This window comes from Falco peregrinus, chromosome 3 (genome assembly GCF_023634155.1).
Source record: "Falco peregrinus isolate bFalPer1 chromosome 3, bFalPer1.pri, whole genome shotgun sequence".
Classification (NCBI taxonomy): Eukaryota; Metazoa; Chordata; class Aves; order Falconiformes; family Falconidae; genus Falco; species Falco peregrinus.
This window is the reverse complement of record NC_073723.1, coordinates 20,277,841-20,292,548: the sequence shown is the minus strand read 5'-3', so window position 1 is coordinate 20,292,548 and position 14,708 is coordinate 20,277,841. Positions and strand designations below refer to the sequence as shown.

The 14,708-nt window shown below is 37.4% G+C and overlaps 1 protein-coding gene across 6 annotated transcripts in view; it reads left to right on the top strand.

Moving 5' to 3' along the window:
* Positions 1–14,708, top strand: part of MTBP (MDM2 binding protein) — a 34,979-nt gene that overhangs the window by 9,171 nt on the left and 11,100 nt on the right. For 3 of the 6 annotated variants that reach the window (XR_008746634.1, XM_055800419.1, XM_055800418.1), the window contains exons 11-18: positions 473–590; positions 3,227–3,406; positions 4,542–4,655; positions 5,875–6,039; positions 6,431–6,524; positions 7,905–8,060; positions 10,682–10,777; positions 14,024–14,290. Coding sequence is in view for 5 of the 6 variants with exons in the window: in XM_055800419.1 (XP_055656394.1) it covers positions 473–590; positions 3,227–3,406; positions 4,542–4,655; positions 5,875–6,039; positions 6,431–6,524; positions 7,905–8,060; positions 10,682–10,777; positions 14,024–14,290 (1,190 nt within the window). In the remaining variant the exon portion in view is untranslated. The remainder of the gene's footprint in view (positions 1–472; positions 591–3,226; positions 3,407–4,541; positions 4,656–5,874; positions 6,040–6,430; positions 6,525–7,904; positions 8,061–10,681; positions 10,778–14,023; positions 14,291–14,708) is intronic. The other 3 variants (XM_055800421.1, XM_055800420.1, XM_055800422.1) reach the window with 2 other exon arrangements.

Genomic DNA, 14,708 nt, shown 5'->3' with positions numbered 1-14,708 from the left:
ATTGAAAAGGATAATATGTAGGGAGGAAAAAAATTACATGTTTTTCAAAGGAATGCAGAGTTGCTGATGCCAACTATATCTTTGAATTCTCTTTTAATTCTTGGTACTACTCTACAGAAGTGTTTTCGAAAGACTTCTAATTGTCTTCCAAAGACAATTGAAAGTTTCAATTTGAAAGACTTTTAATTGTCTTTCAAAGATAATTGAAATACTAACAAATACTTTTTTATGAACAAAATAGAAATTCAGCAGTTACAGATCTCTCAACTGGAGCAAAAAATAAGCATGATTTTTACAGCTTCGGTGTCAAATCCTATTCCATCTCAACTGATGTGAATGACACAAGTGTTAAGTAAAGGTGTTTTTCTTCAGTCAAAGTGCATTTGAAATAATGCCAAATCAGTAACTGAAGAATGAAATGTAAACAGGTTTCAGTAATATTGCATGTACTGTATTTGCTCTCATTATTTAGGTGGGAGCGTTATTTACACTGCCATGTAGTGTAAGCAGTGTCATGATCCCATCCCCTGCCCAGCTGAGTACCAAGAAATGGAAAGAATATATGGCTAGGAAACCCAAGGTCATTACTGGTAGGTAATAGGAAGATGACTACCATGTGTATTTTCTTGTGGTTATATCTGTATGTGTACATATGTACATTGTGGGGTTTTTCTACACATTTGGGATGCCCTTTTTTTTCTTAAATGAGGTTAAGTCAGTGATTGCAATCTTCATTGACACAAAAGATTTTGGTGAATATGAGTTCAGCTACACAGACTTGTTGTAGAGGATAATTGATAATAACATCATGACAAGCTTTAGGGAAGCAAACCTAAACAATTTCTGTGTGCTGTCTGTCAGCTAAGATGCAGCTTCTGCACACCTTTCTAAGATGGTTGTAGCATCCATGGGCAAAGAGGTTTGCTTCTGCAGATGGAAATCCAGTCTGCTTCACTTAAATGCTTCCCTTCTCACTTAAGCATTTCCAGAGGTTCTTCAGTGCACTTGCATTTAATTTCAACCTCTTCCCGGGAAAATACAGAGCATCAGGAAACTCTGGATGCCTTCATTCACCTGAAAGCCAGTGTGCTTAACTGGTGATTTGAGAATGTGCTCCTTCTTCCTTATGGGGCTGTACTGATGGCAGCCAACTCCTCTTAGGCAGTGTGGCAGTGCGTAGATGTTTGATTCAGAAAGTGAGAGAAGAGAATCCATGTAGATCAGAACTGGGTGGAGTTTCTCAGCCAGCTGTTGTATATGCCCTGCAAGTGGAGGCACTCTACAAGTGGTGACAAGTCTGTAGGGACTTGAAAACATCAGGCTAAAAGGAGCTTGGTGATAGCCCAGTGTTTAAAGTACTTATCTAGGACAGGATATGATACGGGATTCTGCCTTCCTATGTGATTTTGTTGTTTATACATCAGTCAAATATTTTCTGCAGAATCCAATGAACAGTGACTTCTTTTGTTGCCAACTGAATGTGGCATTTGTAAACAGCAATGGCTGACAGACTGACATTCTTGCAGGTTTTGGGATAAGCAAAAAATTGAGAGGATTAGGAAGAACTGTCTAACAGTGCAATAAGCTTAGATTCTGTGGAATGGGTGCTGGCAGTACATAGATTTAAAATGATCTCTGCATGTTTGGAGGTGGTAGAGCAGAGAGGGTGTGGTTGTGAAGCTGATCACAGCAGCAGCATTTATACTGTATGGGAGAGATAGTACTGATGCAGTCAAATAAGTGCGAGATCCCCAGTGTCTCCAAGATCTTTATTCTGTGATCCAGTGGAAGAGTTTTGTACAAGTGTTAACAATAATGTGATCAGTAATACACAATAGGTTCTTACTAGGCCTCTTGAGCAAAATTTAGAATAGAGGGAGAATCATGGCCATTTAAACACATTTGCTCATTTAGATGAAAACTTTTTTAGTGGCAACCACTGATCTGACTATATTAAAGATTTGCAAACCCTTAATCTCTTCAATCTATGGGAAAGTGTAATTCTTTGAATTGGTAATTCTTAAATACTAACTAAGATTAAAATGAGAAAGAAAAGCTTTCCCATGAGGAATCAGCTTTGAGATGCCAAGATAAACTGGAAAAGGAAAATACTTCAAATGACTAGGGGAATGGGGAAGAGGACAAGTGCGAATGTGTCTGGAATCTTTTTTTTATTTCTTGTTCTTTTCTTCCTTCTTTGCCTGGATTTATATATTGAGGTAGCAGGATTTCCCCTCTATTCCCTTCTCATTCCAGCCTCAACTTTTCAAGGAACACTGGAATACTTTATATTTGTTACTGACAAAGACTGATTATGCTATTAAGTGTCAAGCTCTTCTTGAGGTAGTTATTGAGACAGTACTGCAAGTATCTTCTGAAATTAAATTATTCGACTGTTAAAACTTAGTACATCAAGAAGTACTCATTCTCTCAATTTCTACATCTACGGTGCTATAAAACATTTTCTATGTAAAAAGATAGCAAAAGGTAGTAAAAACAGTGCTTTCACTGTTACGACCAAGTCCTACATTAATTTATTTTCAAAACTGCATACTATATGCCAGTGTTTAAAAATAGGATGTGTTTATCTCTCGCCCAGTCTAGGCACAAGTGTGAGGCAGTGAATGAAACTTTTATTAATGAATAATGCAGCTTCCTTGGGAAGAGTATGTACAGTATTTCCTTTTCTTCTACAGATACATGTTCTTCCAGTGAATGCTTACCATTATTTCAGTCCACATCTGCAAAAGTGCCTGTTTTTACCTAGCGCAACAGACCCTTCTCTAATCATTACATATGTAGCATGCTGTTTGCCTAACTCTTCATTGTTTCATGGCAGAAACATAACTTTTAAAGGCTTGATTTTTCTAAGAACAATTAAAGAACTTAACATGTTGGTAGTCAGAATAGCCCGCATTAGAAAGCTGGCCTTTGCTTTCTAATGCACAGTCGCAGGAGTTTGATGCTGGTAACATGCTAGCTTTGAGCCAGCAGCATACTCCAACTCATCTTTGCTGCTGTAGCTCATTTATTTGCATGCTTTTCAGTTTGTAGCTTTTTGAGGGGTAAATACTAGCTGTTGTTAGGGTGTCTTCTAAGAAGATGTTAGTAAGATTTCTCACAGATCAGAAGCAAGCAAGTGAAAGAATGTTGATGTTGGATTATAGCTTGTTTTAAATCTGTTTTCCTGAGGTTGTTTCATGGTTATGTCCTGATGTTTTTTAAGTTCCAGAAATTGAACTGAAGGGAGAATTGTGCCGATATTATTTCTTGCTACAAGGCAATGGCTCTGGAGGATGTAAAGCAACCTTGATTCATTCAGCTAGCCAGATCAATGGTACAGCCGCTCTTGCTGCAGTAAATGGAAAGTTAAAGACAAAAACAGAAGAAAGAGAGTCAAGTAAGAGTTAGTACTTATTTATTTAAGAGTATCTCAAGGCAGGCAAATGCTACTAAAATGTATGCATTCCTTTTATTTGTTCCAGTCTGTGATAAAAGGGAGAAAACAAGGAATATTGCATTTTGATTTCAGCAACGTTTTTTTGAATTGATAAAAACTATGATAAAAGCTTACTCACTCACACAAGTTACTACTACCGGGTTTTTTAAATTGAGTATATAAAGTTGTAGTCAGTCATTTCTTTGCGCTGTAATTAGTCGTAAATGTTTTAATGTACAGGGACATCCAGGTAATAGTAATGCAAATCAAATTTGCACAAACTTAAAGTTTAAAAAGCATGTATTGGCGGTATAAAGACTCACCGGCCCATACCTAAAATCTAGGCAATTAATCTGTTGACAAGCCTATTTCACTGATGATTTAAAATGAAAACTGCAAGGTTGGCAGGCAAATCGAATTTCATCATTGTGTCTTCAGTTACTTTGCAGATGTCCATATTACTGCAGAGTGGTTAGGATATGAACTAGCACTGATATCATAGCAGCTCCCCTAGATAAGAGTATACGTGCATGTATAATTTATCTTAGAGAAGTAGTCTTGTTACAAATACACGTACTAGATTACTCTGCTAATTCGTGTATTTGCTCTCGGTAACTCTGACAAAGAAAAAGAGCACAGTGACCTGCATCTTATCTGCTTATTTCCTTATCATTGAAATAAATCCATGTGCAATATGACTGACTGCTTACCATTTGTCCTAATTAAAATCCTATTAGTGTGGTGTCAATAGACTGAAAGTCCTTGACTGTATGCTGAGAGAAAACTTTTTTCCTGGTATCAAACTTAGGAGCTTTTAATCTTTAAATGTCAAGTCATGTTAATTGTGTTGTCATATTGGTTTTGTACAGAAATTCAGAAATACTGGTCAGACATCTATTCCAAGTTATCGCCCTAGTGTTCTGCTGTAATTAATTTCCTTTTTTTTTTTATGATTAGCCATATTTGAAAATCTGGTTGTTTGTTTCCTTTGAACAGGGAATTTGTATGTCTGCTATGTTTATGTCTTTTAAGAAGTAATGACTTGGTGTCTCCACAGTCCTACGGGAGAATCTCAATAATATATTTCTCCTAATCTGTACAGGCTTTCATATTGCTGACTTTATCAAGTCTCTGCCACATTTTTGTGGAGAGGAGATTTTAGAGAGAGAAAAGAAACTGTCTCGTCTCCAAGTGTTTGCCTTGAAGGAATATTTCAGTAAGTAATGAGGAAAGAACTGGTAGGTCTCAAACCAGTATTTTAAAGGCCTTTATTTCAAACTGAATGTGATGGCTCACCTTGCAAAACAGAGGTGAGTTGACCGCTTTATGAAGAAAAAAGTGGAGCTTTAAAAAGAAACTTTCTGTAGTATATCCACGATTGTATGTCAGATAAAGACACTTAAATATTGAGGAAAAGCGTATGCTGAACTTGAAGTTGGTGGATGTTTGTTACACTAATATGTTGAATGTTTAAGCACAGTTTTGGAATAATTCTGTGGTAATTAACTTTTTCTCTGCAAAAGAGAAGTATGCATTGGAGATTTGTTATGTTTATCATGATACGTCATTCATAATAATAACTGAAAGGTCATCCTCTGTAGATTTTCATGACTTTGCAGAGAAGTACGTTTGACTGTCCTGATTTTTTTCTAAGTCCATTGCTCAAAGAGACTCAATTAAAACAAAAAACACTTCTCAGAGATTGGCTAGATTATTGAAAATGGCATACTGTGGAGATAATTTAAGTGTTTTATCATTAACAGAGCACCAGCTTAAGGAAAATACGATTTCTGCTTATAGTCTACTCTTCCATCCCCCGCCGCCGCCAACTTGCAGTCATTTTGAGATTCCTGACTACTTTAACCCTGAGCTTGGGGCTGCTTTAGAGCTTGTGTTTTAGTTTGAGTGGGTCACCCATTTCCATTAGGATGAAGACTGGCTAGGAGCAGTTGGGATTTCCTAGTCATCTTAAATCCATATGAGAATTACCTGACCCTTGATGTTCTCACCAAAGAGACCAGAACAGGCTGTCAGTTATGTTGGAGCCACACTCCTGCAACAGCAGTAAAAGTAGGTGGGTAGGAGGCTCTGTAGACTGAAGCTTTTCATGTTTGGGCTCATCATGTCCAGATGTTTGTCTCTAGGGGAGAGACAAACCTGGATATACTCGGAAATGTGTGTATACAGAAATTAAACAACTGTCAAAAGTTGATTCACGTGGGTTTTCAGGTATTCTCACTGCTAAGTCTTTTCACTTGCCTATGGAGTAAACCACCTGTGCCTTGCTTAACAGTACAGTAGTAAGTGTCAAGTTAACTTTCTTGTGTTACTGTTTTGGGGTGGGGATTTTCTTGTTTTGTTGGGTTTTAGCAGGCGCTAATTATTCTTTGTTACTTAACAGGTGTGGTAGCTTTTCTTTCTTTTTCTTTTCATAGAGAGAAAGGAATTGACCAAGCAGCGTCCAGTTATTTCAACTGATGAGTTCAAAAACTTGTTGGAGCTTACAAGAGAGTGTTTTTTGGACCTATGCAACACTAGTCTTCCTAAGCCTGTTCTACAGAAGGTTACCAAGAAAACTGCGTCGTGCGCTGTGACTTCTGGTAACTATCATTATTTAGAAAATACACTGCTTATTCTCTTTTGATGTATTTTCATACCTGTTCTCAATTCTTTATTAAAAGGAGAGTCTTTCACCAAAAGAGGGAAAAATAGAAGAAAAAGTAAAGTAGCTTTCTAGACTTTTTTTGCAAACTGAAATTATCTTTGCATTAACTATTTCCTTTCTTTTCCTTGACAAAAAAAAATTATGCATAAAATATTTCTGATGACAGCACCAGGCAGGTGTTCCTTTTACTTATATACTTACGTGTGTGTGTATATATATGAAGGAATATACTTATTAAAAACCAGTTTATATATGTGTATAATATTTCTTCAAATAATAAGATTATTTATTTCTGTTAAGGGTTATTCACCATATATTTCTTGCAGAATTAGATTTAATGGAGCCAAATCCAATGGAGTGGCCAGAAAGACATGTTCTTCAGAATTTTGAAAACTTTGAAAAAAACAAACAAAAAATGAGGTAATGGGGATCATCTTTGTAGTGGCCAGTGAACACCTCTCTAGAGGAACAGTATATGTTGATAGCTGTTCTGTAAATTGTTTTCAATTGTATTGATAATCTTTCAGAGGAAACATTGCTTAAGGCCAAAACTAAGTGTCTGTCAGTTTCCAAAGGTGTATTTTCCTGGTATTTAAAGTAGTATTGATTTGATTTTTATTGACAAAACACAGCTGGAAGTTAGCTAAAAGTAGCATAGTTCCAAAACTAAATTACCAAAATGGCACTACTTACTAGAAAACAGTAGCCATAGTAGAAAAAACATTAAAAAGCTTTTTTTTTTTCCTCCCAGCACACCTTGGGGCATAAATAATAAAGATAGTACGTATTTCTCATACTTCCTAAATATGAAATCTCATAAATATTTATATATAGAAATATAAATATTTCCTAAATAGTCAGTACTTAGTATCAGGTCTCAAGTAATTTTACAGTAAAAGATCCTATTGTTTTTATGTTTGAAATTTATATTTAGTTTTAGTTTTCCTTCAGTACTGTTTAAGTGAAACCTGTAGACCTTTGTGTCACTCAATACAGCCTATTAATTTCATTTTAGCTCTCACTTTTTTGTAAGAGTTAATGATCTTCACTGGGTCTTAACATTGTTGCTGACAGACCTTTAGAGCCCAGGTATCCAGCTGCCTTTTTCTCTGTCAGTTCCATCCCATTTCTGTCTTTCAAATACCAGTTAGCCATGGCCTAGACTAGAGTTCTGTGTGTCGGAAATTATCACATTAGATCTCTGCTTTGTTAAAGGCGTTTGAGAAGCAAACAGGGTAAGTTTTTCCTTCTTAATTAGCTTTTGAAAAGCTTCCTGAAGGACCTTTCTGTTTCATAGTCAATTACTGTTTATTTCATTATATTCTGAACTGGTTGTCTTCTACCTATCCTGAATCAGGGTAGCATGTTGGTTAACAGTAGAAAAGAGAGAACTTTACTATACTTCATTGAGGACACTAAAAAAAAAAAAAAAAAAGTGGAGAGCTGCATGCAGTAGTGGCTTTATGGTTCCTTTGCTGCATATCGTATGTCTTTTTTTTTGGTTTTTCCCTTTTTTATGGGTATTAATTTTTGATCCCACAGGTCCATAAATGGAAAAAAGGGATGAATAATATTCTTCCCATGGTGTATTTCATAACTAAACTCCAAGACCTTGAAGAAATTACTTTCTTCAGTAGGATGGCAGAGAATTGGCATTTGTATAAATGTTTTTAAGGAGCAACCTTGAGACCAGCAGTGATTTTTTTAATATTTTTTTCCCCAATGCAACAAGATAACTAAAGAAAAGACTGAAAAGTAAAAAAAAAATTACTTCGATTGTTCTTTTTATTTTTTCCCCAGCATTTCTGTGTTTGCACATTCATCTGAGCAATTGCTGGGGCATAAAGATAGCCAGCGGGAGTCATTGACATTGCTCGATGCTAAAGAATTGCTGAAATATTTCACACCAGAAGGGCTACCTGTTGGTGATCTTCAGCCACTACGAATTCCCAAGCGGTATGAATCCAGCATATTAAAACCACTGAAGACCATACTCAGAACTGATGTAGGAGAATGTGAATAACGACTACATGAGAGTCTCAGAATGGCCTAATTGGGTTTGAGTTTGTAACTTGCAACACCCTTGCATCACATGCCTGCCAGTGAAATGAACTGTTACGGTCCTCCTGTCAGTCTTGCTATTTAGTTCTGTCATAATCTGAAATGGCTGGAGATGGTGATGTTGATCCTATGCATTTAAATTACAGAATAATCACCTGATGCGTAAAAGTGTGCCAGTAGACCTCTGCCATGGCTACGCTGCAAGCTGCTGCCACCATACGTGCCCATTTCCAAAAGAGTATTTCTAGCAAAGCAGAAGTCACTGTGGCATGACTGTAATTTTATTGGTGTGATTTCTTTCATTCAGTGGAGGGGAGACTAGGTAGGAAGACAATTAAAGTGTGAAAAAGGCAATAGTTGAGCCTGCTTAACTGTGTGTCTCGTGATGCTGGCCCAGCACTCCTATCTATAGTCTTATGTGGGAAAGTGCTCCTTAAAAGAAGCTTGTCTACTCCGACTGCTTTGCAAGTATTCATCCTTAGTGTGTCTGCTGGTAAGTGTTAGTGTATTAACCACTGCTTTTTCAGCAGGAAGATTGATATAAGGTGTTAGTGGAGTAATTTTCATCTGTTAGAGTTAAGGCCAACGTATATAAGAGTCAAGATAGTGTTTGTAGAAGCAGAACCTATGCTATTTGTGCAGTGTGCCATAGACTGCTAAGTAAGCAAAACAATCTAGAGTTATATTGGTGATCTTTTTTATGTTGAATAATAGAATGTATAATGGAATTACTGGATACAGCCCTCGAGCCTGTTTTAAACTTCATTATGTGTAATAAATTAAGAGGGTTTGTGAGAGAGAAAGGTTCTGTAGGATTTTGGAGATTGCTGTAAAATACTTCCTGGAGTTTTGAAAGTAATCTAAAGATGTTCTGAGCAGAGAATTCAAACAAGTTAGGAAATATGCAGTGAAGACTGAGAGTCTCCTACAGAGTTGTTAGTTAATAAATGCAGATGATTTAGGATTTTGGCTATAATATAAAATATTTTCATTCCAATTAGTTGTGTGGGAAATGAGTTAATAATTTATTTACTACAAAAGTGGTTTTTTAATCCCTGATTTTTCAAAAGCCTCCAGAGAAGCTTTATACCATAGAATACTTGGATTCTTTTGAATGATTTGCTTTGAGCTATAGCTGAGTGAGGTCTGCATTTGAGAGGGTTTGGTCCAGTTTTCTTGGATTTCTGCCAGTTATTAGGAGAAAGTATGATAATGAAACCTCTGCTTTGTAGTACTTGCTGTAACGTGAGTCTGTCTCTCAAGACAGATCTTGGACATCTAAGGGAAGTATAAAACCAGAATCAAGATACTAGATAATAAAGCAGATTAAATGTTTTTGCTTGAAGGCTACAAGGTCTCCCAATGACTTACACTGTACGTGTGATTCTGCTTGGTCCAAAAAGAAGCCAGAAAACCTGTGAAAATCCATAGCTAGATTGCTGTCTAGGAGATGGTGAACCCTTTCTGACAGACCAGGTTGCTGTTCCTGTTACGTCTAGCAGAACTCTGTACTTGTAGCTGCTTGCTCCCCTAGCAGGTGCTCTGACTAGATTCTCTGAAGTAATTACCAGCTTTGCACAGTAGATGTTCAAGCACAGTGGCTACAGACCCAAAGATTTTCCTGACCAACAGAAGGAAAAAAGAGGGTTTATGAGAGACCAGTCAGTTAAGGGTGTTTTCACTTCATTTTCATGTTTGAGCTTAGATAGAGGTTTGGTAGAGTTTTGTCTGACAGTCTTTCTGAATGACCATCTCGCCAGATCCAGTATCACATCTTTCCTGGATGTTTTTCACAGATAATTATTCCAATGGTAATGACGCAGATACAGTCTCTATGAATGAGATTTGAAGCAGTGTGTATGTTTCAGACACTGTTACATCTTGCCTTCATCTCTTCCCTTCTTTAGCGGTAAATGTGATGTGACTTTAACAGGGTATGCTAGGATCTGGCAGTAAGCTCTTTCTGTCTGTCTTGCTGTGGCTTATTCAATGAAATACTTTCAAATGTGCTCATATGATTTAGTTGCAGAGAGTTACTAGCTGGAATTCAAATATCACAGGAGACAAGAGGCTAATTACGAAGCCTGGGAAAGGTGACTTAGGTGAGACAGCAACCTGAAGCTCAAGGGAGGGAATTCACTGATCGTAGTACTGGATTGAGAAATGGGAAGTCAGTTCTTGGTTTCTCTCAGTTCATTCAGCTACTCAGGTGTCCCATGGTGAAATGGGGTGATAGCTGCTTATTTTTACTGATAAATTATTTGGAGGAGTGACCTCTAAACTGGTTGAAATGTCTAGGAGCTTCTGTAATACTTACAGCTTGGTAGGTATTAGTTGAACTTAAATTCTCACTTCAATAAAGATTTAATTTTCCATTGATGCTGTACCCCAGGGGCTTAACTACAAGATACGCTGTTCTGGTCTTCTTATGGCAGGCATTTGTGTCTGACTTCTAGAAGTATAATTTACCCTGACAGTAATTAGTTGAAATAGATGTGTATTTTTTTTCCTTTCAGTGAAAACTCATTTCTTTTGACACCAGAGCTTACTCCTCGGAAACTCAGAGGTTTGCCTTTTGAAAAAGCAGCTGGATGCCATTATCATGGACTTGAGTAAGTTTCCTGGCTTCTTTTCCCACAATTATTTTTCAGCTTCCAGTCAAGGTATAGTTAGAAACATTTCAAGCAACATGAATATTAATTATGGAAAACTTTATGTATCCTTCTCCTTCACTGGAAAAACTTTGCATGTGCCACCTGTCCCTTTCTTTATTTTATTCATTGGTTTAAATTGCAGCACTCCTGCCTTGATGGTAATGCAAAAACATTTAAGGTTATGGGTTTTTTCTGGGTTGTACTGCTGTAACTATTCTCAGTGTCTCTGGAAATTTTAATTCAGAATTAGAAGTGGCAAGGGGAGGAGGGTTCATTAGTACATATCAGGTCCCTTGGGCAGCGCATGAGTGAACTACATACATAGATTCTAGTTTGATACTAAATTGTAGGCACTTTCTGACTAAGAGTCACAAGGTTTGTAAGACCTGCTGTGAAGTTATGTATATGTTCAGGGAACCTGAAAACCAACACCAGCAGGCAAGTGTTAGTGGTAAGAGTCTTCAAAAGGACCCAATTAGGACTGTATTTCATCCCAGACAGCCAATGTTGGTTATTTGTCAGAGCTTTAGATGAGCAAACATCATACAGTGTTGCTGTGTAAAAATAATTCAGAAAAATATAAAATAGTCGTTGCGAAGAAGAGGAAAAGCACATACACAAATGCTAGAGCAGATAATGTAGTATAACTCTTCTGTGTAGATAGACCCTTGGTCTTAACGCAGTATATATAAAGAAATGCAGTGGATACCAAGCATAGGCAGTTCAGTCTTTGTGAAAATGTCTGCTGCCTCCTAAAATCACATTTTCAGGTTATCAGAATGTGACTAATTACACTGCTGGTACTTTTTTCCTGTCAACTGCAGAAATAGTTTGGTTAAGACTCTGTTTAATATCTGGCAATTTTAGCCATGTTCTCTAGGGAAGTGAAGCTGTCATTCCTATCAGTTCAGCTATTTGTTTCTTCTTTTTTTGAAGTGGTAGCTCATAAGCTTGTTAGCTTAGGTTTTAGGTACGAGGGGCAGCTGGGTAGATAGGAGAAGTGCAGATTGGTCCTCCCAGGTGTTGGAAGAAGGCACTTGACTGTTGTCTGTGGTAGCTCACAGACCTACCTGACCTCTGTGGGGAGTGTGCATGGGGATTCAAATTAGGCACAGCACAACTTGTGCTGCCTCTTCTCATAGCAAAAACATGGCAGGTGGAGACCACAGGGAGGCCTGGATGCTGTGGAGAGGAGGGAGACCCTGGCATCTTAATGTTAAAAGCGGAATGTGCTAGCAATAAGGGACAGAAGCAGTACAGAGAGGTGCTGGGAGCTAGCGTGAAAGGGAGGAACCTACAGCTGTACGACCAGAATATATTGTAGCAAGAGTATCGTATGGTCTGTTGGAGCAGATGTGTTTTGTACCATACAGTTGTGATTGCGATTTCCATCTGCATAGCTGCTGTATTTATATTTGGACGTAAAGTCTTGTCAACAAAACCAGGAGCAGCAGCTATGATTAAATCAAATTTTTGGTGTAATGAGCCTGTGCCAGCCACTTGAATCCTGTGTTGCAAAGAGAAAGTAATTGCTGTTAAAGCAGAGTGAGTAAAATGGCAATTTAACTTCTAAAGAGAAAAACATTTTTATCTTTGTAGGGGATGTGATTACTCAGGGGACTGGGAATATATACAAGGAAAATTAAATACCTTGAAATCTGTAAGTCAAGAGACCTTACTTTTATCAGATAATGAACTTATTTTTAGTGGAAAGTCTTAATCAGCTGTAGAAATGGATTCACCAGTCTGTTATTAGAAAAGTGGATTTCTCCCTGAATATGAAAATACTTTGAGGAAAGTGGAAAAATCAGATCTAGCAATTTAACATGACTCTGTGTTAAAACATAAAAGTAAAGAATATGTCTAAAGTTCCGAAGAGCAGGGAACATTGCTAAGTAGTTTGGAAGGCAGGCTTGAGTGATAGCTCACGCTGTTCAGAATGCATGTTAAGAAAAGGATGGCATAATATTGGATAATACGTTTGTCTTCCCCTGCAGTAGAGGTAGTATAAGTTACTGGGCGATAAGGCATCGATCTTTTGCAAGGAATCTTGGAAGTCACTTACACAAGAGAAAAGTTAGTTAAGATGCATTTTGTATTGTAATCTCATGAGTGTATTTCATTGAGTTAGCACTGTTCATTTGATCTTTTTTGGCTCCACTGTATTTAATATGGTGTCTTCTTTTGATTTGGTTGATTAAACTGTTTATTTGTTGTGATCAGTAGGAAGCTTATGCTTGTTCAGTGACACTTCTGTATTTGTAGCATTTAAAAAACGTGAATCTCTCATATAGCAGTGCTTATCTTGGACAAAACTAAAGGTCGCACTTCCAAAGAGTCCAGTTAGCAATAGCACTTATACAGTGACCACTCCCTATCTTCCTCATACTTGCACTCAATTAATACAGTCTCACAGCAACTTAGTTTTTGGCACAACCTGACTCTTTGTAAAATTATGTCAGTATTGTTGTATTTTGAGATACCTGAAGAACTTCTAACTTTCAAATCACATGTATTGTATTTGGGGATCTTTTCTTCAGGCATTTCCTGTGATTCTCTTACGGCATATGCACTGAAGAAGTCTTGGATTGTATTTTGGGGTTGGTTGGGGGTTTTTGACAAAGGAAGTTGCGTTCTCCCAGGAAGAAATGGAGGCATATTGCATGATAATATTAGAGTGTATCATTTATATATAATAACCTGATATTTTCTGGGTCTCAAAGTCTTGGTGGATGCTTGCCAGGTCTGAGGTCTGAAGATCCTGTATCCATTGTGGTGTGCTGGGTTCATCATTTATTTGAGTTCAGGGTTACTCTCATTGCTGTTTTATTGGAGTTTCACACTGGTTAGCATATTAAGAGATGTAACCCCTGTTAAGTATAGACTGAATATAAAAAACATGACTTATTTTTCAAGGAAAAAATTCTGCCCATGTCCATGGAAATCTTCCTTGTAAGACCACAGGGTAATGACTTACAAATAGTATATGATTCAGCTTCTTCGTTGGAGTGAGACTTAAATATTGCAAAATCCTATCAGGCATGTGTTAGTTTACTGGGCTGTTTAATCTATCTTTCAGAACAATACACCAGTACAAACAAAGTTTTGGAGCTTATATGATTGTCAAAAGTAAGTTTTTCTGGTTTTTTTCTGATTGTAATGAAGCAGAGACTTTCATAGATTTCTCACGAATTTCAATTGTAGATATTGTCTAGATAACAGAAGAGCCTTAGAGAGAGATGTGGGATATGCTGAACTTCAGACTCGTCTTATTCGCTATGAAACTCAGACTACTTGCACCAAAGAGTGCTGCCCTGTGCCAGTCGTCTTGAGCCCACTCCCATCTCCTGCAGTCTTGTCAGAGCCTGGAAGTGTCCCTGACGGAGAGTCTTTACAAAGCGAATTCAAAACAGAGGCATCAAGGCTAAAATGCAGATCAAAAGACTTGGATTGCTTTTATCCCAAGAAAAGGTAATGCCCTGAATAAAATAGATCTCTGGCATGAAATATTTCAGTAGTCCTTTCTGAAATGCATCTTTTCTTTCATCTCAAAATGCTTTCAGTGAAGCTGTCTGGACAAATGTTCTAGTTGTTTAATCCTCTTCTGCAGGTTCATTTTTTTCCTCAGGTGTGACCTTTCATTGATAACATTAGATTAATCAAAACCATGCAGCACAGGCACCTTTTATTTAAGTGATTTGGGATTGTGTCTTGCAAAGTCCCAAAGTGCCTTTGAAAAGATGACAGATAGCTTCATCTAGGACCGAAACTGTAAGTGCTGTTGCAGTACAAATAAACAAGTAAAGGTTTAGAAAGCCAAGCCCTGTACAAGCAGAGTAATTGAATTCCTAATCCAAAAGACTGCTGGTATAAGATGACCTACCAAAAT